This window comes from Taeniopygia guttata, chromosome 12 (assembly GCF_048771995.1).
Source record: "Taeniopygia guttata chromosome 12, bTaeGut7.mat, whole genome shotgun sequence".
Taxonomy (NCBI): domain Eukaryota; kingdom Metazoa; phylum Chordata; class Aves; order Passeriformes; family Estrildidae; genus Taeniopygia; species Taeniopygia guttata.
In genome coordinates this window covers 6,631,947-6,656,491 of record NC_133037.1, presented here as the reverse complement: position 1 = coordinate 6,656,491, position 24,545 = coordinate 6,631,947, and the positions used below count along the sequence as shown (strand labels likewise).

General features: G+C 41.5%; 2 protein-coding genes across 7 annotated transcripts in view; one reads left to right on the top strand and one right to left on the bottom strand.

Moving 5' to 3' along the window:
- The window catches only part of ATXN7 (ataxin 7), an 86,052-nt gene extending 73,796 nt beyond the window's left edge, over positions 1-12,256 (top strand). For all 5 annotated transcript variants that reach the window (XM_032750749.3, XM_030283405.4, XM_041718880.2 and 2 more), the window contains 8 exons: positions 219-471; positions 1,141-1,403; positions 2,121-2,203; positions 3,890-4,155; positions 4,575-4,773; positions 5,681-5,802; positions 6,083-7,034; positions 8,148-12,256. In XM_032750749.3, the coding sequence (XP_032606640.2) occupies positions 219-471; positions 1,141-1,403; positions 2,121-2,203; positions 3,890-4,155; positions 4,575-4,773; positions 5,681-5,802; positions 6,083-7,034; positions 8,148-8,165 (2,156 nt within the window). In that variant the 3' untranslated portion in view covers positions 8,166-12,256. The remainder of the gene's footprint in view (positions 1-218; positions 472-1,140; positions 1,404-2,120; positions 2,204-3,889; positions 4,156-4,574; positions 4,774-5,680; positions 5,803-6,082; positions 7,035-8,147) is intronic.
- A 5,018-nt stretch (positions 12,257-17,274) lies between these two features.
- Positions 17,275-23,803, bottom strand: PSMD6 (proteasome 26S subunit, non-ATPase 6). 2 transcript variants are annotated; one of them, XM_072934922.1, is made up of 9 exons: positions 23,744-23,774; positions 23,501-23,690; positions 22,283-22,488; positions 21,622-21,767; positions 20,467-20,686; positions 20,250-20,358; positions 18,985-19,153; positions 17,728-17,805; positions 17,275-17,580 (listed from the first exon to the last, which is right to left on the bottom strand). In XM_072934922.1, the coding sequence occupies exons 2-9, from the start codon at positions 23,643-23,645 to the stop codon at positions 17,484-17,486; spliced, it is 1,170 nt and encodes a 389-aa protein (XP_072791023.1). In that variant the 5' UTR covers positions 23,646-23,690; positions 23,744-23,774; the 3' UTR covers positions 17,275-17,483. The 2 variants fall into 2 exon arrangements, with proteins under 2 accessions (XP_072791023.1, XP_012428694.5); XM_012573240.5 differs by having other exon boundaries at positions 23,501-23,803.
- Positions 23,804-24,545: the final 742 nt, after the last annotated feature.

Here is a 24,545-nt window from a genome sequence, read left to right as displayed (position 1 = left end):
AAGCTTTAGTGGCTGAGATGTGCAGCTCCCAAAGCTCAAAGAGATTCCGACATTGGGTGGAACCTCAAGGATTACAGAGAGGCTTGAATCCTCTATGCTCTGTGTGTGGCAGGGAACCTCCCAGGCCAATAAAGGAAAAATATTAATGGAGTAAATGACATGAAATATTTACAAATTCTTGCTATATGGGAGCTTAAAACCCCTTTTCACTCTTTCAGAAAGAAGACACAGCTCCTCCAGCAAGCCGCCTTTGACTCCTCCCTCCTCTTCAGTATTTTCCCTCATTTCATCCTTCCCTTCAAAAAACAAAGGTAGCAGTGGAAGTGGGAGCAGTCGTTCATCCAGTGGAGGTACTAGTGCATCATCATCAAACTCCAAGTTGTTGAAATCACCCAAAGACAAGCTGCAGATCAGCGGAAACAACAGGTTAATGCATTCGGTACAGCACAGCAAAGTTCCCCATGACAAAATGTGAGTATGCCTTTTGAAAGAGAATTAAATGTCATTACTTGCATAGACACTGCTATGTCAAGAAAGTTTCCTTTTGTTTCAGAGTGTTTTTTGTTTAGAAGATAATTTTAAACTCCTCCAGATCCTTTCCCACTGCCTAATCAAAGATGATAGTTAATGCTCATATCTGTATTGAGGAAGAACTCTTGCAAAGCTGCATCTTAAATCACCCTGAATAAAGGTCATTTTACTAGAAGCTCCTAATTCTTTTATGTAATCTGCATACTTTGATTGTAAGCGAGTTTTAGCTCTGATTCAGGTGGTTTTTGACCTGCACATGTGAGATAACAGCAGTGCTGGCAAAATCTACTGCTACAGAATGGTGATTTCTCACCATTGCAATAGACCCATGGACATAATGGGTCTATTGCAGTTGCTTTGGACAGTTTGCAGTGATGCTCTCTGTCCATGAATGAAAATAATGGTTTCTGAAGTCCCTGGACACTCTGAAGTGTCAGGGGGAAAAAGGACAGAAGAGATTATGGGTATCATAAGAAATGTGAAAATTAGAAAGATAGTAGGAGGAAAGTTTGCATTTATATTGGGAATAGATCAGAGTATTGTTAAATAATAACATATTTTAGCTTTTCTTTTTTCAATTTTTCTCTCTTTGTTTTTCATAAATAACAGTATGACTCCATCTGTCAAAGTGGAAAAGATTCATCCAAAGATAGATGGTGCCCAACTGAAAGCTGCTGTTGGTCCAACTTGTTCTACTACTGTGAGTTCCTCAATAAAGACTGGCCTTAATTGTCCCTCAATACCAAAGCCACCCTTGCCTTCCCCTGGACAGATACTGAATGGTAAAGGTCTTCTCTCTGTGCCTCCATTTTTGGAAAAGAAACCTGAAGAAAATACGAATAATAGGAAATTTTTACATAAAAGATTGTCAGGTAATTTTTAAAAATTATTATTAGCTATATTCCCTTTAGTAGAAATATATATATGGAAATAAGTTCCAGAAGTAAACTAAAACTCCTGTAATACTGTAAATTGTAGTAAGAGTTTTAAAAAATTATAAATCTATAATTTACACTTTAAGGATGCAAACACCTTGAAATTGGCTTTTCCTTTCAAAAACCTCTACAGATCTCAAATGCCTGACAGTTCTGACAGTTTTAAAATTATACTCTTTTACTATCTCTAAAGATTTTAGTTTCCTTCTTTCTATATGGAAGGTCCAAATGTACACAGAAAACAGAAAAACTAGCACCTGATAAACTCCAAAATGGAAACCCAGTCTGCTCTTTACACTTTTTAACACAAATATTTTAAGTGTTAGTAAAATGGTAGAAAAGTTCTTGACACCAAAACCAACAAGCAAAAACCCACAATTTGTCACAATCCATAATGGTGATCTCTACTCCTAAGAGGGAGCATCAAATCCTCCTTTGAGGTCACTTACAGGTGTTTGTGGACTTGAGATCTGTATTTCAGCTTGCTGAGAGTGTAGAAAAATTCATTTGTACAATTTTATTGTGTGTTTGTATTTGTACATTTGCCTGTGTCGTATTTGAAAAGTTTCCAATATGATTAATTTTTATTATGAAACTAGATGTTAGTCTTTCAAAATGCCTTTTGATAACTTGTCAATACTGTGTCTTTGACAGAGAGAGAATTTGATCCTGATATATACTGTGGTGTCATTGATGTGGAAACCAGGAAACCTTGTACTAGGTCTTTAACATGCAAGGTAGGATATCTGAATCAGGATAAGATTATCTGAAGTTTCTATTCAAATTCTTGAAGAACGTGATAGAAAGCAGAGAGCTGCAAATTTTTGCTGTTGGTAATTACCACTGTAAGTGGTACCTCTCAAAACATGTTGCTCAGAACCAAGACGAAATTGTTTTTGAAATTTAGTTAATTATTATTCAGAAAGCATTTCTCAAAGTAACCTGGAGGTTTGTATTTTTGTATAAACCCTTTAAACATGGATGTCACTTCACATGTAGGTAGCAGGAGCCAGCATGTTCCGCTTTTTGGGGAATAACCTTCCGGTTGTAGATCATTAATTTTAAAATTCCTCATAAGCATTGAAAATATTGCTTATACAGGATTTAAGTAATTCGAGCTCTTCCCTTCTCACACTCTTTCCTCTCCCCTCAGCAGAGTCTGCAGCAGGTTCTTGGTAGGAATTTGTGTAAATGCTAATGCTGCTGGGTGTACTGCTGCAGCCAGCTCCTGAAAGAGCCATGGAGCATGCCTAGAGGTCAAACTCTAAATTAAACAATCATAAAAACTTTCAGTCAGACAAAATGTATCCTCTGGCTCCAAAACCCTGGGGGACAGAGGGCTGTCACTTGCTCCCAAGTAACCAAGAATCCAGATCCCTGCACTGGTGTAATATTTTGCTGCTTTCCTGCAAAGCAGCTCTACTCTCAGTTTGGGAAATGTCTGGTAAATAAACTACCTACAGAACAAAGGTACATGAAGCTGGCACTAATGACCCAGAGCAACTGAACTTGAACACATTGCCCTTTTGGAATTACAGAGGGGAGGAAATTGTTTTGCTAATAGAGGAGGGAAAAGGTGCAAGATTTTACAAGAGAAATAGTGAAAAAGAAAGAGGAAAAACATTTCTCAGCAATTCTTTAGACTATACTACTCATAAAATTATTTTTTGGAATTACTGTTTGTGTCTGAATTATGTGACAAAAATTTTTACCTGCTATAAAGAATCATATCAAACCCTTTATGCCATATTAAAAAGGTATTATGTGTGACTTTAACAATTCAGAAAAATAGCTTCCATTTACTTCACCTTACATGGAATTGATGCCATTTATACACATTCACATCTTTCTGTCTGTAGTGCTCAGAACACTCGAAGAAATTTGAGTCCTGCCTGACTCTGGATTCTGGGCTGCTGGATGTTTTAAATTCTTCAATATCTATTTGATTATATTAGTTTTCAAGGAATATATTAGTTTATAGAAGGCAGCACAGTACTTTTATAAATATTTTTCAGTTCTCCCATTAGAAGTCTGATTTTAAACATGATTTTGTTGAATATTTTTTGAAGTGAAAGTAAATATTTTCTCTTTTTGGTTTTTTAGGAGTTGGCAGTTGAAATATCAATGTAAAAAAAGTTTTTCGTTCTAGTTTTAACCTTATTAAACATTTGACAGTTCAGTTTTTTAAAAAAAGTTTGAAAGAATCCTTTTACCAGATTTCTGATTTTGTTACTCTGTATCAGACAAGGATATAATCATCCACCAAGGAAATTTAAAGTTTGTTTTCCAAGCCGTATTTCCATTTGTTTACTAAACCAGGACTCTGATGATTTTCTGTTTTGGAGCTCTTGACACATGTTTTGGGTGTTTGACTTCCACAAATGCCATAGCCTGGGATTAATGATTTATTCCTGGTTCTGCAGACACATTCCTTAACCCAGCGGAGGGCTGTACAGGGTCGAAGAAAACGATTTGATGTGTTATTAGCTGAGCACAAAAGCAAAACCAGGGAAAAGGAACTTCTTCGACATTCGGATCATCATCAGCAGATGCCCCCTCTCAGGGAACCACATCCCTCACCTACTAAAACTTCCCAGGAGCTGCACCAAAATTCTCATGGAGTTACTCTTACAGAATCAAAGCCTTTATTACCTAATAAACCCAAACCTCACCCCCCCAGTCTTCCAAGGTAAGGAAAATCTGCAGATGCAATGATGTGAAATGAACACTGTGAGCTTGATGAGGTGGATGTTGAAGGGAGCGATAGGGATCTGTTGGATGGGGCAGTGTGTTTGCTGCAGGCCTGGTGCCTGTCTGCAATTAGCAATTACCTGCTGAGGGTAACTCCTGGTAGGAGGGAGTAGTAAAATTGCTGTTTGAAGTCGTAAAAGCTGACTTTTCAGTGGAAGTGGTTGAGCAAGAATTGGGCAACGCTGCTTTTCCAGGGGTACCACTATACTCTGTCCTTGCCCTTGGCAGGTTTCAAGACTGTGGACAACACCAGGGATCTGTTAATGTAGATTTCTTTCTCTCAGTAATAATAAAAAGGATGGAATTTTTAATCTGGACTGGGTTCAATAACACCTGGTTACTGCTTGCCTTGCCCAGGCCTCCAGGCTGTCCAGCCCAGCACAGTGGAAATGCCCCCAGTGAGTCTCCTTCTGTCCATGAGTCCCCACACCCTCCCTTGCCTGCAGCTGAGCCAGCATCTCGGTTATCCAGTGATGAGGGAGAATGTGATGAAAAAGAAGAGCCTGTTGAAAAACTGGATTGTCATTATTCAGGTCATCATCCTCAACCAGCCGCTGTACGTTTGCAAAGTTAACCTCGGTCTCTCTCTGGCTCTAATTGTGTAAACAAGTTACTTTGGGGTTTTAGGGGTGGTCTTCTGTAGGGTGTGTGATACTTTTTTCCCCTTTTTTTTTTTTCTTTTTTTTTTTCCTCTCCCTGTATTTTGAGAAAATTGTTCTGTGGCCTAGTAGGCAGTGGAAGTTTAGCTAGTTGCAAAATAAACATGCTAAAAAAATGTGTTCATAGCTCACTTCCCCAGTCCAAAAGAAACCAAAATGCCAGAATACTAAAGATGAAATTGCTAACTGCTCTAAAGGGCTGTGGTTTTGGAATAAGTAAACAGTGTCTTTTTGGTGCAATTTTCTTATTGGACTTCCCCTTCCACACCCACATACATTTTTTTACTCAAATTACCAACATCACATCACAGGTAGCAATAAAGTATTTTAATATTTAAATTTTGACAAAAGTTGGTTAGTATAACTAAAAGCAAATTTATTGCCCAGCCTGGATATCAAATTATATCCTATTTTTTAAACATTTTATTTTTTTTTTTACGTCCTATTTTTTTATTTCTAGCTGTTAGGTGGTAGGTCCTCAGAAGCAGATGTTACATAAATATGTGTCTGTATATGTGTATAATGTTTATACATAAAGATATACTGCTAACCTTCTCTGTTTAATCCAAGGAGTTCAAATTTGAGTTCTTCTATTAAGTATGGGAATATCAGAAGACAAGAAAATTATCTCAATATACCAAGGCAAAAAATTTAAAATAGTTATTGGGCCACAGACATAAAAACGAATGTTTTTTTTTTTATCCTCTACTTAAATGTCTAAAGGCATATTTATCATAAACAAATTGTTGTGCAGAGAGTTGTCATTGAAAGTAGAAAACACCAGTTAAAATCATGTCTTTTCAGTTTTGCACATTTGGTAGTCAGCAAATTGGAAGAGGTTATTACGTGTTTGACAAGCGGTGGAACCATATTCGATGTGCACTTGACTTCATGTTGGAGAAGCATCTTAATTCACAGATGTGGAAGTGAGTAGAAGTGAAAGATTTCTTATTGTTCTTGGTGTTTTAAAAGTACATGGAACCTTGTGATTCTAGTTTAAAAAAGTAATCTTGTGTTCAGACTGAAGGTTGATGATCTGTGTTTTATGTTTTGCGCAACAATTAACTATCAGTTTAATAAAATCAGAGGCATTAATCAATCCAAAGATACAATAATTTTAAGGTAGCATTATTGGTATATAGAGGTATTAGTCTTAAGAATGGTGGATATGTGGGGTTTTATCTTTTTTTTTCTGTTCACCTGCAGGAAAATTCCTCCAGCATCCAGTAACATAGCATCAGTCCGTGCCCCACATCGGACAAACCTGATGCCTGCTTCTCAGCACGGTGTCAGTGCAGCGGGGTTCCTCTTACCCACCACGGTTATGTCATCGCCAGCCTTGGTCTCTCCCTCCTGTGTGTCTCTGAACAGCAAATCGGTACCATCCCACGGGACGACACTAAATGCCAATCCCGCTGCTCTGGGTGCAGTGGATCCTGTCTGCAGTATGCAATCAAGACAAGTGTCTTCTTCCCCTTCAACACCTACAGTGCTTTCCTCTGTACCTTCACCTATGGCCAGCAAACCTCAGAAAATGAAATCCAGCAAATCTTTTAAACCTAAGGAATCTTCTGCTGGCAGTGGCACCTGTAACAGCACCGGCAGCGTCAGTAGCAGCGGCGGCTCAGGAAAGAAGCGCAAAAACAGTTCCGCACTGCTCGCACCTTCTCATTCCACAGAGTCCTTTAGAAAAAACTGTGTGGTTAACTCTGGAAACTCTGGGACCTCCTATCATCCATCAGTGACAGCTTCGTCCCACAGCGTTGGCCTCAACTGTATGACTAGCAAAGCTAACTCTGTTAGCCTCAAACATGACCAATCAGGGAGGGGTCCTCCGACTGGGAGCCCTGCAGAATCCATAAAGAGAATGAGTGTGATGATGAACAGCAGCGACTCCACGCTCTCCTTAGGGCCATTTGTTCATCAGTCTAGTGAGCTGACTGTAAATTCACACAGCAGTTTTTCACATTCACATACTTCCCTTGACAAATTAATAGGAAAGAAAAGAAAGTGCTCACCTGGTTCAAGCAGCATCAACAGCAACAGCAGCAAATCAAACAAAGTTGCCAAATTGACATCGGTGAACAATGTTCATGCAAAACACACTGGTGCAATCCCAGGGACACAAGGACTGATGAACAATTCTCTGTTTCATCAGGTAGGAAATCTTGTCTCAAACTAAGTCATCATGAAATGCCTCCTCACATGCTTATAATTCATGTGTTCTCTTTAATATTAAATAGATAACCAGTTCCAGATCCTGCTCAAGTAAAAGGTAGTTCTTTTTGTCCAGTACTCATTTTGAGTGTTCTTATGGTACATTTACTGAAGACTTTTATAAATGTTCTAAATAAAAAGCTAGGAAAAAAACCTGACATGGGATATTTCAAATTCCTTAGATGCTGCTGCCTGTGAATTGCTTTCAGATAAAATTCATTCCTCTTATTTTTAAACCATAATTTTAAAAGTGAATCTTGCCAGCCTGCCGTGGAACTGAGCTGTGTGCCTCAGCCTGACTCCTTGTTTCTGTGTCAGGAATAAACATTCTACAGAGTGGAACGTAATGATGCTGATAACAGAACTGTGATACTGTGATAAAATAAGCCTATTATCCCAAGATGTCATTGACTAACTTCTTAGAAATAATGAGATTAAATATAATAAATCAGATAATAAACCTTTTTAGTTGGTAAGACAAATAGATATACTATAAAGGAAGCAGATCTCATGAGTATGTAGGATCCCATTTTAAAAATTAGTTTGGGGTTTTGGTTTTTTTTAAAACAAATCTCACTGGCAAAGTTGTTCATTCGGGATTAAAAATCCAAAAAACTTTGTTTTCTCTGCTGCTAAAAACTGAAATCTCTGTAGCTGGTAAGCCAGGAGGCCAGTAAGAACTTTTTGAGAGTGGTTTCTTAATTTTCAGTTTCAGCCACAGAGGAAGATTTCACCTTTTTGTGTGTTTACTTAAGAAAAAAAGCCTTCAGATGGCTGAATTTATTTTTGGACTTACCTAATAATTACTATTTCAACTATGCAATATAAGTAAAAGAGAAATACAATTTTGAGTGAACTAAGAAGGAAAGCATGCTTGAAAATACTATAACTTCAAAGAGGTTTAGTTGAGGATTTTCAAGTCTCAGAGGGGCCAACCTCATGTTATCAAGGTTGCTTTGTGCTTGAGATTTTCCCCCAAATATGCCCTTGTTAGCTAAAAATAAGTTTGTTTTCAGTGCCTCCACTGATGGTTCTCTCTTTTCTTGCCCCCAAGCCGAAGGCCCGTCCCTGATAGCTGAAGGCACCACGGTGAGAAGCAAACTGGACAGTTTTCACTACAAGCAAAACCTCCATCTGGATTTCTGGACTCCAAGATGCCTTGAGTTTTCCCAACTTCCCATGGTCCTCAGGTGTGGAAATCTACTGGACTGTCACTTAAACAAGGAATTTCCCTGAAGCCATGTCTGTAGCAGTGAATATACTAGAAATGGACACTGGATGAAGTTCAGCCACATAATTGCTCTTATCAGTGTTAACAGTGGTCTGGACTGTTTGCTACAAATCTGTGAGATTTTCCTTACAGGAGTACATCATCTTGCCACTATTTGACATAGTTTGGCTGGGCAAACGAATGTTTTCTGGGGGGAAATAAACATTACTGTGGACTTATTTTTATACTGATGGTGTCTTTTGTAGGTGATAGCTAACCAGACAGACACCCTCAAAGGAGAGGACCCCGTGACAAGGGGAAAAATGTGTGAGGCACAATGGAAAGAAGCCCTCAAGAAGGGAATATGGCTTTAGTGTTTTTATAGCAATGTTCCTTTAATGGAATATAAAAAATAGCACAATTCAAAAAATAGTCTGTTTTGCCCAGCCTTTTGCAGGTAATTTGGGATAAGAAGCTATCAGGAGTTTAAAACAAAACAAACCCAACAAAACCAGAAAAACTTGTTTGAGGCCACTGCTTAGAAAACAAGTATAAAAATGCCGTATTTGTGTGATACAAAACCTATTTGCTATTCTTTTGAATGAGATTTTATTGTGGAAGAAAAGTTAATTTTGTTCTTTAAAAATTCCAAAAATATCAAATCGACAAAGGCAAATAACCTCTAAAACTCTATGCCCAAAGAACATATTTATTGACCTATACTGTATACCACAGGCCTTTGCTTTTTTTAAAAAAAAACTGTATTGTTGAAATTAGGCTGGATTTGTCTTCCTCTTCCAGCAGATAAAATCAGCCCTTTTAAAAATGAGTTTTTAAAATATTTAAGTATTTTTTAACAATCACAAAAGTCAGTTTCTTTCTGCCTTGTTTGTGTAACAAAATTGTTGATGTGTGATGCCTTCTACCACTGACTAAGATTTTTTTTTCTCCTAGTCCAAATTCTGGAATAAATGCCAATTTGAGAGCAGAGTTCACTGTGAAGCACTGGTTTGTGCATCACAGTCATCCCAGGCCCTCCCAGGCTTTATGAATATGGGGGGCTTTGCAATTTTGTCTAATCCAGCCAATTTTTATGAAGTATTTTGTCTTGCTTCAAAACACCTCAAAAATTAATTCCGCCAAAGGGCTCATTGTATTATGGTTCGACTCATCTGGATGTTTTTGTTAAATTTTTAAACATCAGGTAAAGGCTCAAAACTGACTAAACTTTTATTAAGGGGGCAAAGTGAAGGAAGATGAAATCCTAACGAAGAAGATTTTTATTTTCTGCCTTAAAGGGGCATCAGCTATTGCTGAGAAGAGACAATCTGAGCCTGTCCAGCTGTTCACGTAGCCCAGCCTTCTCCCCGTTCTGGTGGCAAGTAGTAAGTACATCAGGGAATCCAAAGCCACTCTGAGTAGCAGTTGCTTAGTTGTTTACCTAACAATGCTTTCAGTTTCTCCTGAACTTCCTATGAAATCATTGTTATACAGCAAAACAACAAGAAGCCTCTATGCAGACACTTTAGCTTTGAATTGATACAAACGATCACACTGAGAAAGCAATGTACTAGAGACTCTTATTATGCAAACTTAAAAAAAAAAAAACAGACAACTTTTCAGGAACAAAAGGATTTGTATTTAATAGGATGCCCTGTTTAAAGGATTGTTAGAACTGCAATTGGTTTTATGTAAAAGGAACCAAAGCGAAATGCCACAAAAAGAAATCCAAGTGTATTAAATCTTGCACGTTTGGAGAGAAATCCATGCTCTGATGAAGTCCCTGGGGCAGAGCTTCCACTTCAGGATAGCATCAGTCACAAGTGCAATTTGACTCTTGGTAGAAACAAAGGTACAGGAAACAGAAATTTGGCATGATTGGATGCTGGCAAGTTTGTGATTGAACTGTCCTCTGGTTTTTAAGGTTCTGTTGATCTGAAAGCAAAATGGCAAATTTGTGCTCCATCAGTAGCATGCAGATATGTACCAAGTGAATTCCTGGTGGCTGCTCCTCCAGAGCCAGTGGGTGCAGCCACCTGCACCATGTGGGCTTGAGCCACTGGAGCAAAGAGTCCGAGCATAAACTCTGCCTGCCCTAGACCTGCTCTAAATATTATGTTTTAGATCTTGGTTATAAGCAGAACATTGTTCCTGAAGCTTTTATTGTCACATAGTTCTTACTGTAAATAATTAAGGAAGCTTAAAATTAATTTTCCTTGCAAAATTGAATTTGCAGTGGCTGGGTTGTTTCTAGACAGATTTTGGTATTAATTTAAGAGATACAGTTTTTATAGTCTTTCCAACTTCTCGTTATGACTCCTGCAGTTTTCTTAACCTAAAAAATTGCTGCAATGATGAACAAAGAATTATACAAGAAAAAAAGCATACTTTTGTATCTTTATTTTGGAATTTCTTGTTCTATTATAAATATTGAAGTATCCCTATTTCAGAAGACATATTTTGTTAATTGATTGTACATATTTAAATATGTATTTTTGCACAGGTCTTTTTTTCTTATATCCAGTTTTGGTACAATTGAGATCATCTAGTATTTATTTATTAATTAATTAAAAAAAAAAAAAAGCAAATACCTTTTTATAATTTGAAGTGGTTCACTGCCAAGCCAATAGTTAACATGCCTACTTTGCAATGTAAGGGATGCCTCTGTTTTGTGAAAGCTGTGTCCCTTTTCCCTGTCTTGGGAGTGGGTGGATCCACGCCGAGGATCACCGAGCCCGGAGCCCTCGTGGTTGATGTGGCATTGCTTATCAGTTGCCTGACTCCCAGAAGATCCATTTAGTTAAGTGACACACTGCTTCTCTTTTTTTAGTGTTCGTGTGTGTGTGTGCGCATCAGTGTGGGTCTCATGTGGTTTAAAACTAATGGAAAAACTGAAAGTGCCTGATATAACTCGTTTTAAGCTTGGACTGTTTAGACAGCTTCTCCTTAAAAGACTTGAATGTTCAGTTGAAATTTTGGAGCTTGCTTTTTCCACCTATATATAATATATATGTGTGTGTGTGTGTGTGTACACACACATGCATATATTTATATATCTGAAATTAATGAGATGGGTTGACAAAAGAAAGCAAATTATGCTGGTAGCTTTTGTAAAATCTTTTCATTTGAATACCTACTGTTGGAACAATCCCATTGATAACTCATATTTAGTATAATGCCAAGGGTTTGAAATATGGTTTTAACCAGCAATTTATTTAACTGTCTCATTTTGGGAAGGGGGGGGGACAATATTCATTAGTCAAATAATTTAGGAAATGTTCCAAATTGTTGGTATTCCAAAACAAAGAAAAAACCCCAAGTAAGTACCTCTTAAAACCGTGAAAAAAATAAAGATGTGATTTCCAAATGACATTTCTAAGGCAGTTGTCTTCCTGTAAGAGTTCTCTTGCCAAGGAATCTCTCATCTTTTACTCATTCTGTCCTGGAGGAGGGAATTGGGCTTAGAAAGATTCTTAAATGTTTCACTGTTCAGCAGAAAATAATCATTTTTACCTTTTGTGCGAGATATTTTATGTTTTAAAGATAATTTTGAAATGAGCACTACATAATGTCAATGTGAATGTAGGCCTTGGAAGCATCTTGCTCGGTGTTGAGCCTGGTTCTAAAAGCAATCTCCTGTGTAAAATGTGTGAATAGTTTGATAATTTGTATACATAATCAAGAGCATCTGATCAGCTGAACTCTGTGTTGGCTGCTGTATAGTACATGAACAAATGTCATGGGATAGAAAAATTACTTTGGATATTTAAAAGAAAAATAAATATATAGTCTATTTGTTTTGTAACAAGTTTCTGTAAATAAAATAATTTATACTATTTATAAGAAAAAGTTGTGCTTTGCTTCATGAAAAAGATTAGTTTGTTGAACAAACATGTTACTAAACAAGGCAATAAAATTAGGACTTTTCAATAAATGAGGTTGGTTGCATGGAATATATTATATGTTTCTGCTTCATTATAAAATCCTTCGCTATTAAAGGAAAACATTATCTGTATCGGTGCCTATGTGAACTAATTTCGGAGAATTGGATGTGGTCAAATTCTATCATTGTCCTTCAGCATCACGAGTCAGCCCGGTAGGTTCAGAGCTTTCCATCCTGCAGGGGTTGGTACCTGGTTTTGAGCAGGGCCTGTGTCACCTCTGCAGCATTTTCCTGTGCAAAGGACCTTCTGTTACTTAAGGTTCACACTTTATATTGTTTTCTGATCAGAATAATGAGCAGCAGCCTTTACAGCCCCAGATGTGGTTCCGTTGATTCGTCACGTTTTCTGAATTCCTTTGTCCTCCTAAAAAAGTGTCTTCTGTGTTCTCACAGTTTGAAGATCCAGCATGTGGATTCAGCAGGTTAAACCCTCCTGCAGAGCTTTTCTCTGCACAGGACTCGGGACTTGTGTGTTGTGGGCAATTTTGGAGCCATTTGTAAAACCAGTAAAGCTCCTGTTAGTGGGACAGGACTTCAGAGTGACATCTGTGGCACAGCTTCCCTTATTCTGCCTCTATTTTGTTTTGGTTTGGGGTTTTTTCCTCTCTTAAAACGAGTTTTTCTTAATATTTGGAAGAAATGCTGCAAGATACAAGCGGTGTTCAGACAACAGGCAAGTTCTGCTTTGTCTTCATAATAAGCACCTCTAGTAGTTCTAAGTTTACTTTTTGTGCTACTGAGTATTTTAATTTCTTTTTTTTTTTTTTTGTTCTGCCTTCTTGCAAATCCTTTTCCTTCCTAGTAGGAATTTTACCACCTGTGCTGCTGCAGGAGCTGCTGGTGCTGTGGCTGGTTCAGCAGAGCCGTCCGAGTGGCCGCAGCCCGGAGCGCGTGGGAGTCGGGTGTTCGCAGCCCAGCAGAGCTCTGAGCTTGGCGTCGTGTCCAGGCAGGTTTGTGACTCTGACTCCTTCAACACTGAAGGAATAACTCTGCATTTTACTACATTTAATACAGGGTTCAGCGTCCTCTAAAACTGGCAAGGTTAAGAAAGGCAAAAAGGTGCATTCACCCTGTGTAATGCTGAGCTCTCGGAGCTCTGTGGAATTGGAGCATCCTCCCTCTCCCCTTCCTTGGCTGTGTTTGGTGCAGGGCAGTGCCAGGGAGCCTCAGGGCAGAGCAGAGCTGCTCCTTGGGTTCTCTCTTCTGCTGACTCCACGCACTAGAGGAGTTAGTGATGAAAAATGGTTCTGACCAGGTGCTGAAGCGGAACCCAGTAAGCACAGATGTCCCTGAAGTGAGTGCAAAACAGTTTCCCTCCCATCAGTGGCTGCCTCATACAAATATACTCCAGTTTATATTTGGGACAGTTACTTGGTGATGTAGGAAAGTGCCAATGCATGCAATGAAACCCCAGGGTCAGAGGTTCCCTGAGTGTAGGGTTTGTGTATTTGTGCATCTTGTCAGTGCCCTTTGGATGAGTTCTGTGAGCCCGAAGTTGTGTGGCTCTCTCTGGTGGAGCAGCGGGGCTCCAGGGCTGCAGCCTGGCTGGCTGTGCCGTGCAGCTCGGGGTGAGGCTGGGAGCTGGCCCGGTGCCTCCGGCTCTCTGAGGGCCGGAGCGCCGCTCCCTGGGCGCCTTGTTTACCCCGACTACCGAAACAACCCAAGGAGGGCTTGCCCTGGCTTTTTTAAATGCTAATTCCTGTTGGTTCATTATTATCACGTTCTGCTGCAACAAATAATCAAACACATGTGGCTTGTAGGATCCACCATGGGACTTTTTATTTTGACTGGATGCTTTTTTCAGTGCTTTGGCTCAGAGCTGTGTTAGCTGCTGGATTTGTTCCTAACAAGCAGCATGGGAGCTTTGTCATGGAAAAGTGGCATATGCTTGGGTTTTTTCTGACCCAACAAACTTTGAAAACCTTTAGGGAACTTGTTCAAACTAATGTGGATTGAAACTTTATTGCCAAGGAGGAAAAACAGCCTGAGAAGTGAAGTAAAAAGCTTTGTCCAAGCCTATGAGAAATAGCTGCTGTTGATATTTGTGCCCAAATTGATACAAAAGTTTTCTTCAGCATCAGCAGGGACTGTGTTGCTGCTTGGGTTTTGTGGTCTCTGACTGCTGGAAGTTTTTCGTCCTCCATTTTGCAGTTTAGGTCCCTTCACCTGAGTCCTTTCCTGTCCATGGCAGGTGACCTTTTCCTAAAGCCAGTGCCCTGTCCCTTTCCTGCAAGGCTGGAACCCAGTGTTCAGTGAGGGAAGCACCAGAGGTGTTGGCAGGTGAGCCAGAAACTGCACAGACTTGCACAGAAACGACATTTCAACTGCTTTGTAGCAGAGCTTTACTAACAAATCCTAAACCACCCCATCTCCTGCCTTCCCACCTGTTTTCCCACCATTAACATAGGGAATGAATTGCCAAGAGAAGTTAAAGCTGTGGCTTGAAATCTCTGCCTGGTTCTGGCTACCTTGCAATGAGGGTGAAGTCAGCTTTGCAAAGTGAAATTGGAGAGTGGCATTAGCTCAAGGAACTGCCCAAGCTTATATTACAAGAGAGAATGTACAACTTTGGCATGTGGACTATAAATCCATGGAAAGGTGTCAAAAGCGAGGCATGAAAGCCTGCATCTGAAATGCTGCTCACAATCAGAGTTAAATAAAGGGAAATTATGAGATCAGATAAACAGAATATAAAACTAACATGATCATGGGACAGTAAAAATGAACTTAAAATTACTTCAGGAAGCAGAAATTCTAATGCTTCTGATTTGACATAGAGATGGAAGAAAGCATTCTAAAACTACAGAACAGAGAAAATTATGCCCTTGATCAGCTCAAGATCTGACCACCCTGGACCCCTCAGCATTCCTACTCTTTGGAAAACCTGTGTATCAGATTGCTTTTTATTTTTTTTCAGGAGAACAATGTGAACAGCCATGCTGGCTAAACTGTGTGCCTCCAGCTGTGGGCTTCAGGACGTGCTGCCTTTCACCTTTCCCAAATTTTATCCCACCACTATTTGGCATGGCTGAGAGGCTGAACTGCTGCACAAAGCCTTAAAAAGTTCAGCTAAAATTGCTGTGACTCTTTCCTGCCAGGCCTTGCCACAAAAATCTTTGCCCAGAAGATCTCCAGACTCTACCTGGATCCTCTTTTACAGGATATAGGCTGGCACCAGGAAATGTGAAGGCAAGTTGGGGTCTTTAAAGGGGGGTCTCTGCTATAGTAGGATTGTGTACTTCTGTTGGGAACATTATTTTTCACACACCTGAGCAGAGAATACCAGATTGTGAAGTGCTTGACTGCCACAGGATAATGGCCATGGTTAGGATAAAATGGTTGATAGCTCTGCAAGTATCTTAGAGCACTAAAACTCTTTAGCAATGCTTTTATTTTCCACACAGAGTAGGGATTTCCTTTTTTTTTTTTTTCTGCTGCTCTTACCTACACTAAGAGCAGTAAGATTTCTCAGGAATGCATGAAGCCTCTGATAGCCTAATTTTTCTTGTGTAGATTTTTATTCTCTTTACAGTTAAAAAGATACATGGTAATACATATGCTGAATGGAAACTTTGATGTAGTTAATTAAGGCTACTTCATGTATTAATATGCTGGAAAGGAAAATTTATTTGTGCACCAAACAGAAATTCCTTAAGTGAAGACATGAAGACAGTATGGTTTTCTGATAAGCTCCACACCTGCACCTATGGAAGGTGGAGATATTCCTAAAATATTAAAGCCTTCCTAGCTAGCTCTAGAACAGATGTAGAAAAACAAGAGAGGTTATTGCAGGTCTGAAGTCTGAATATTGGGTTTTATCAGTTAAAACTTTATAGGAAATGGCATGTGTATGAACACACACAAGGGACTCAGAGCTGAACACATGGTAAACTACAGTTCTTGTTTATCACTCTGCCTATTCTGAAGAAATATCAGAATTTTCTTCTAATAAGCACTATCTGAAATGTAAATCTTTAAACTCTGCTTCTTGAGGGGGAAACAACCAAAACAGCTTCCAGTAAGTAGTAAAAAAACCCCAAAATCATGAGGTTGTATTTTGGGTTTCAGAAAAGTTCATCAGAGAATAGAAATGGCCTCAGTACCACGGGGTCCAACCTCGGGCAGGCAGCAGTGATTCCAGGACATGAGACCCTCTATGACCTTGCAGTGGGAGGGCTGGGCAGAGGAAATTCCAAGCTGTCCTGTCTGTGGCACAGTAGCTTCCAAATGCTTGGATTGCTCTTTGGGTACACCTGCCTGCTGGGGCTCCTTCCAGCACTGAAGTTGCAATGCATACAGGCTGTGAATATTCCAAATGCAGTGGCATCAAAAGCTCACAGAACTCACTCAAAGGCCTTCTTTGGGAGGAGGGAAAAAGCCCTCAAGGCAGGCCAGCAGGGTAAACAGCTGCTGCTGGAGGCTCTGCCAGGCAGGAACCATGTGTCATCAGCATGGCAGCAGCCTAGTGAGGCATTCATTCCTCAGCAGCTGGGAGGAGAGGAACTGTAACCCCTGCAGCACCTGAGCAGCTCTGTCAGTCTGCAGTAGTCCCTTCCACAGCCTCCACCATCACTGACTTCTGCAGATCTAACTCAGGCAGTAATTACAAATGTAATGCTTTGCTCACATGCTGGCTTCCTTTTCAACAGTTTGAAAAAAAAAAAATAGTTTAAAGAGAGAGGCTACTTCTGTTCCAGTTGTTCCCAAAGTTTTAGTCCCGTGGTTTCTGTGGTATTATTGCTTCACCCCAACCACTTGCATCCTTATTCCTTCTCCCTTAAGCTGTAATCCCTTCATTGCAAGACCCCCTCCTGTCTGGACACTGTGCACTCTTCACTGAAACTTTTGGTCACTTTACTATTATGCAACTGATTGTTTTCACCTCTGATTCCAATATGAAAGTCTTAAAACAGCAAGCATAAAATGGCCACGAGTTCTCTGTGTTCACAGGTTGTGAGCCTGCTTTGCTGTTCAACATGGAACACTGGATATACAGGCAAGGAAAGGAACAAAGTCTATTACAAGAGATCACCAACGGTATCATACATTTAATAAATGAACTGGGTTCCATACACCAGAACAGAACAGTGTGTTCATAATGAAGTGGAAAGTAAAAACACTACCTTTTTGCTAGTTATTTTTTTTCCCTACAGTATACCAAGTTATGCAATATATTTATAGGTTACTTCCAAAATGTTTTAAACATCTAAATTTTGCATTCCCTTGCATTAAAAAAATTACATATTAATTACTCGGGAAAGTTTCTGAATTCTGTTTAGCAGCAAATCTCCTTTCTTGATGGTTTCTTGGTACTGCCAATTCTTGCTATCAGGCCTAGGAATCATTGGGAAAAAAAAAAAGGGGGTTAGAACTGAGAATATGATTTATACCAAAGCATTAAACATTTCTGTAGTAAATGTCATCAAAATATATAGAATTCAACTGGTTTGTAAAAAACAACCTCTAGGAATTGTTACATACCTGTTAGTTTCTACAATCTCGTTTACTTTGTCTATTTTGCAGTGCAATCGCCCAGCTGCAATAAATCTTGAAAGCTCCCTAAATAAAGGGAAAAAGTTAGTTAAATCCTGTTTCACCAGGGACTTGTAGACCTAAGAGCACTGAAACTGCTGTTACACCACGCTGTATTTCTGAAGCAACAGCCTATGGATCTTCATCAGGTACCTTATGCATCCTCTGGACATTGCACCCAAAAATAATCCTTTTAGTGACATGAATACAAAACCTCTTAGTTCTTTCTTCTCAGGCCAAAGTGTTGTACTTGAGTTAGTGAAATTTATCACTGGGCTTTGTATCAACTACTCTGCAAATCCAAAGGCAGCAGTAATGCAGCATGGCTATTTGGAATTATCCTGAGGTAAGTATCTTCATGCCAGTCAATTAATTAGAAAAGTATCTCGATAATTAATTTTTTTTAATGCTTTTAAAAATTTTATTATTATAGCTTTGTTTAATCAGTTGGTGGTCTACAGCAGTAATGGTAGAATAAAATGTTCCTGTGCTCAACAGTAAGGCAAGTTACAACCCATAATAAAGTACTGGAAAGCATAAGCATTATCATGACTTAAAAAAAATTACTTTTTAATGAAATAGTATTTGGTTTCTCTTGAAACACTTATTAATTTCTGAATATTTCAAGCAGTTTCATATTTTGGTAAGTCTTCAATGCTAGAAAATCTGAAACCTCTCTGAAACAGGAATAACTCTTGTGAAAGCATTTGAAAATAATGTGCTTCATGTACACTGAGTAAAAGTCACTTTCTCACTTCACTCACCACTTAGTTCTTATCGTGACCTAAATCTGTTGGTTTTATTCTAGAAAATAATTTCAAATTGGGACTGCAGAGTATGTTTGATTTGAGTGAAAAACATCAGATCCTGTCCACATAACAGAAACCAAGCAAAATGAGAGAGGGAGACTGGCAGAGTACAAAAAATGTGCAGATCCTCAAAGTTGGAACAGTTCAGTTTTCACACAGCTGTGAACGAAGCTGTCTAAAATCTAAAGTTCCATAGCACATAGAGGTCAATGAATACAGCAATACAAAGAACAAACTAATGAATAAAATACCAGCTTCTCACACTCTTCCACAGAAACGTAACTTGGCATATTTGGAATACAAGTGAACAAAGGTTTTTACTCATAATGAGATCACCATAAATATTTAAAAGGTATAAAAGGAGATGTCTACAAACTGGAAAAGCCGAAGAACTTACTGATCTATGAATTCTACACTGACTCCAAAGGCTTCTGCCATGTACCCTAACGTCAAGGAGCGGTAGGACTCGAGGAGCTGGCTGTAGGCATGGATTCGCATTTCCCGCACGTAGTACCGGTAGTGAGGTGCAAACAGCCAGTCCTTCTTCATCTCTTGCTCTACAATAGCTGCAAAGAAAAAGAAAGAAGCAAAATAAATAAAGAAGTCAGTAATTTCTAAGAAATGTATATCATTTATGCAAATAAAACACACGGCAGCAGTTAATAAGTAATAGGTGTGACCATAACTCCGTTGTATTCTTGCACTCCACAGGATAAGAAAGGGATTCTGCACTAACAGAAGTAAATTCATGTAATCTGTATCAGTTCTGGAACCAGCAGCATAAAAACATGCAAACAATATTGTGGCAGAGTTAATGGGAGCCTGTAAAAATGCACAGCATCCTTCCTTCAGGGGGGAGAGGGACCACCTCGCTGACGCTGAAGGCAAGAGCAGGAACTGCTGCCCACAGAGCTGGGAAACAAGCAGAACTCGGTATGTAACTTCTTGAAGAAACATTGTTCCCACACCTGTATAAGGACACAACATTTATTTTCTGCTACTAGCTCTTAAATTAGTTACAAGGATTTCCAGGCACTGAAGTGAATTTTTTTCCCCTGACAGCATTGGTTCTCAGTTTGGGATAAGGCTGGCAATTGGAAGATGCTGGCGTTTAACTCAGTCTCATCAGGCCTAGTCTTCCAGAAAATCAATTGTGGATTGATTTTTCAATCCTCAATTTTTCTAAAGATCTAATTTTCTTGTATTCTCTCACAGAAGAAAAGCAAGCAGTCTGAGAACTGGCAAGAATGAGAGTTTTCTGAAGAGCTTTTCTTTGGTGTCACCCTTTTCCACAGCAAGCTTTCAAATCTTTCCTGATCAGGCTCTTCAGGTAAGATGGTGTTTCATAGCCATTTTCAAAGTGCTTTTTCACCTAATCAGATGTGACCTTTCACAAGGCTCATTGGATGAGAAATTTGTTTTTCTTTGTTTGAAAAATCAAAGCTGAAAATTTTAGGTCACTGTTAAAAAAATCTCCATAGTTTGTTTTTTCTGCACAAAGCTTTAGTTCTAGACTGTAGCTACTCTACAAAAGTTGTGTATGATCTGGAACAAACTCTATAGTTTGTTTTTTCTGCACATAGCTCTAGTTCTAGACTGCAGCCACTCCACAAAAGTGGTGTATGATGTGAAACAGTGTTGAGGGACACAGCCCAGCCTTACCTAGCGACTGGAAAAAAGCTGCGTAACGACATTCGTAGAGAGAGAAGAGGTACTGCCGTACAGCTGGCAAACTGTGCAAGGCTTCCAGGATCTCTGCTCCTTTGATCACCTGAAAGCAAACACACATCTTTAACCACCATCCCTTTCAGCCTCGAGATGAACAGCTTAAGGAAAGGCTCTGTCAGTTTGCACCAGTGCTTCCAGGTGCCTCCCTCACCTTCTCCCTCAGGTCAGGCCTGTCCAGGGCGATCATGCTGACATAGACAGTGTATGTTACAAAGGTTTTGTAATCCATCAGTTCATAGGATGTAAACGTGGAAACTGTATCAAGGAAGAGCTCTGCTGCTTGTTTGAAGTCTCGAATGGCTACACAGTAAAGGCCCTGGTACACCTTGAGACGGTTTCTTCTGTCCCAGTCTCCTCCTTCTTCTATTAGACTTAAAATAGAACAAAGAATATTTACTTATTGTAAATGTGTCATGTAATAAGTTATATTAAAAAAATACAAATCAACTGATACCATGAGATTAGAGAAAGAATAACTTGGTTTATGTTACAGGTTGCTGAAACACCCCAGGCTTTGTATACCTGTTGGTGTAGGAAAGTGGCTTCCTTGGGACAGGAGAGGCCAGAGGCTTTTACACAGTGCAAGTTTCAGCTGAAAGGCAAAGTTTACAGCCTCTTCAGCTGTGACAACAGTCTCTGTGGATGTGTAGGTAAATATTACTGTCAGCCTGGACTGTGACAACAGATTTCCACTGCCTTTGCTGCTAAAATCAAAGCTGCAGCATAGAAAAAGGATACGGATTGCCACTTCTCAAGGATTTGCACAAAACTGGTGTGGCTGTAAGAAGGGCAGGGATGAGACAAAACTGCTGAGAAGGCAACACAAAATATCCCTGCCCAAGAACAAGGGAAGTGGGAACCTCCTCTGCCTCGGTGTCTCATGGCAGCAGCAGAGAGACTGGAACCACAGCTTTCTACAGGAACTGCTGACGTTCAAAACACTGGGAGCACGGAGACACTGAAGCTACCAGTGGCACCAAAACACACCATGCCACTCCCTCTTTACACAGCCAGCTGGGTGGCACTGGGAGCAGTCACACCCCAAGTGGGAGTGGGAGCTGGACTACAAATACAAATTGAGCCAGCTGCTAGAAAACAGCTACCACAAAATTTTAACCATTCTCTTCCCCCCCATAAAAAAATCCAGGAGCAGGAAGTGCTCTTAAACAAAATAACACACATCACTCTGATTCTCTCTCACAACCAGTCCCAGTCATTTCTGGACAGAAAAGTATTTATCTTCTATTTCTTTTGTTACAGCTTGTTTCAAAAATGCTTTAGTGCACTCAGACAACCCAAGCAGTACCTTTTTGCCTTTTCAATGTTCCTTGTGATGAGGTCATTGTCCATATAAAACAGGCCAATCCTTAGCAGATAGAACACGATATCCAGGCGATGTCCCAAGGCCACAGTTTTGTCGTAAGTCTTGCGGAATGCAGTCAGAGCTCCCTCCTGGCAAAACAGTATTTGCTACTGTAAGAATGTTAAAAGCATCCAGAACATTTACAAAATACCTGCTGTAAGAACTATTGTTGTCTCCCACTGGTAGTTGTGAGTTTCACATTATGCATTTTGAATAATCTTAACGTATCCAAGTTTAAATCAAGTTAAAAAAGCTGTTCCTCGTGTACCTTTTAAAGCTAAAGACTATGAAAATCTACTCCAAAACCTGAAATTCAGCTGCACAGTCTAAACAGCTTGGAAAAGTCTAAAGGTGTAAGGAAAGTAAATAATGTTGTCTGCAAACTTTTCCCGTTGTCAAGAAAAAAAAATTTCTCTCAAGAACTGTTTTATTTCTAGATAATTTATATATTTCAGTAAGACCCTCCCCTATCTACCAGCCATGTGTGAGCTGTGCCATAGAGAAAATGCTCTGCAAGTCCCACAGCGCTCACTGGGACTGCCCAGCTAACAGGGTTCCCATGCAGCGTTTCCTACAAGTCCATAAAGCCTCTGCTGTCACCCACCTTGTCCCCAATCCTGCACAGGTACTCAGCCTTGGCCATCATTGCATCCCGGATTTCGCTCTCCCCCAAGATCTTTTCTGCATCCTCTAATTCATTGTCAAGACGTTTCAGTTCCTCCTCATTGGCTTTCTTCATTTTGTTCAGCAGATCTGTGTCCATCTGCCACTCAAGAGACTTGCACAGGGCTTCGTAGTATGGAGCCATGTCTGAAAGAGAGGCAGGAAGGGTTCTGCTGTTCATTGCTGCAATGAGAGTGTTTGTTCCTAAAAGCACAACAGGACTGTCAATGCCAGAGATGTCTCTTCTGTGACCAGGTAGGTACCCAGACACAGCACAGCCACTGTTTCTGCAGGCCTTGCCCCTCATGCTTCTTTACACTGATCCTTTTTCATCACTGCTCTTTACACTGCTCCCATTTGCACTTTCCCTACCTTGCACTGGGGTGGCCTCACCTCGAGTTCTGGGGGCAGTTTTGGGCACCACAATACCAGAAAGACATGAAGCTGTTAAAAGGCATCAAAAGGAAGGACATGAAGATGATGAAGGGTCTGGAGGGGATGTATAGGGAGCAGCTGAGGGCACTTGGTGTGTTCAGCCTAGAGAAGAGGAGACTGAGGGGAGATCTCAAAGGAGGGTCAGGAGCTGATCTCTGCTCTCTGGAAATCAGTGCCAGGACCTGAGTAAACAGCACGGAGCTGTGTCAGGAGAGGTTTTGGTTGGATACCAGGAGAAGGTTCTTTCCCCAGAGGGTGGTCGGGCACTGAACAGGCTCCCCATGGCAGAGCTCATGGAGCACTTGAACAATGCTCTCAGGCAGAGTGGAGCATCCTGTGCAGGACCAAGAGCTGGACTTTGATGATCCAAGCGGGTCCCTTGCAGCTCAGGATGTTCTGTGATTCTCTTCATCCCGCTGTGAGTACAGCGGTGCCCAGCTCAGAGCTCCTGCAGTGCCAGCAGGATGTCAGAGCTGTCAGAGCTGTCAGAGCTGTCAGAGCTCTGGGGACCGGGCCCCGCTGGGCTGTCCGTGTCCCGGCCGGGGCACAGCGGTGCCGAACTGCGGGGGGACGCGTACCCAGCGCCCTGCCCGGGGATCCTGACCACGGACGGCCACGCGGCTGCTGCACAGACACAGGGTGGGAGCGGGGGCGACGAGCAGGCAGACAGGCAGACAGACAGACAGACAGAGCCCCACACCCAGAGACCCCCGGCCCCACTCACTGTGCAGCCGCACCGCCGCCATCAGCTCCTCGCGCGCGGCGGGGTCGGGCGCGCGGGGCCGCAGGCTGAGCAGGAAGCGGAGCTGGGCGATGCGGAGGTCGGGGTTCTTGGGCAGCCCCTCCTCCTCCAGGTTCTCCAGCGGCATGGCCGGGGCTCGGCGGGGCCGGGGCTCGGCGGGACGGCGCTGCGGCAGCGGAGAGCGGCTCGGCTCGGCGGGGCCGGGCTCGGCGGGACGGCGCTGCGGCAGCGGAGGGCGGCTCGGCGGGGCTCGGCGGAGCTCGGAGGGACGGCGCTGCGGCAGCGGAGGGCGGCGCGGCTCCGTGACTCAGCCGCGACCGGCGGAAGCGGCCGCGCGCTTCCGCCGCGCGGCGCCCCCTGGCGGCGCGGAGGCCCCGTGCGGCGGGGGCGGGCCTGGCACCGACGCCCACACGGTGACGCGGGGACACAAACACGGACGCGGCCCCTAAATCACGGAGTTACAGCCCCTAAATCACGGAGTCACGGCCACAGGCTGCCCAGGGAAAGTGGCGGCCCCATCCCTGAAGTGTCCAAAGCCAGGCTGGAAGAGGCTCCTGGTCCCCTGGAAGGCGTTCCTTCCTCATAGCAGGGCGTTGGAAGTGGGTGATCTTCAAAATGCCATTCACACCAAAGGCATCCTGTGATCCCAGAGCACACGGTGCAGGGTTTGTTCAGATAATCCTGGAATGTTTCTGGTGAGGGAGGCGCCACTGCCTCTCTGCACAATCTGTTGCTGTGTGCAGTCACTGCACAGGAAAGTTTTTTCCTCCTCCTCAGGTGAAGTCTCACTTGGTGCCCGTTGTCACTCGTCCCATTGCTTGGCACCACCGAGCAGAGCCTGGTTGGCCTTGGCACCCTCCCTGCAGACACTGATGAGGTTGTTGCCCTCTCAGTTGTCTCTCCTCAAGGCTGAACTGGCCTAGGAAGGGCCTGTCTGGTGTTTGAGTACAGGGGAAGGACACAGACCTAGAAGAGGTCACAGGAAAAGTGGGTCTGTAGCCTTTGTAGTTTGAGAAAGGAGCTCAAA

Coding starts and splice junctions, on each gene's coding strand:
- PSMD6 (XM_012573240.5), bottom strand. CDS start 23,645: ATGCCGCTGGAGAACCTGGAGGAGGAGGGGCTGCCCAAGAACCCCGAC. Junction 17,806..18,984: donor AGTGTAGAATTCATAGATCA/GTAAGTTCTTCG, acceptor CCCTTTATTTAG/GGAGCTTTCAAGATTTATTG. Junction 17,581..17,727: donor GAGATTGTAGAAACTAACAG/GTATGTAACAAT, acceptor AATGATTCCTAG/GCCTGATAGCAAGAATTGGC.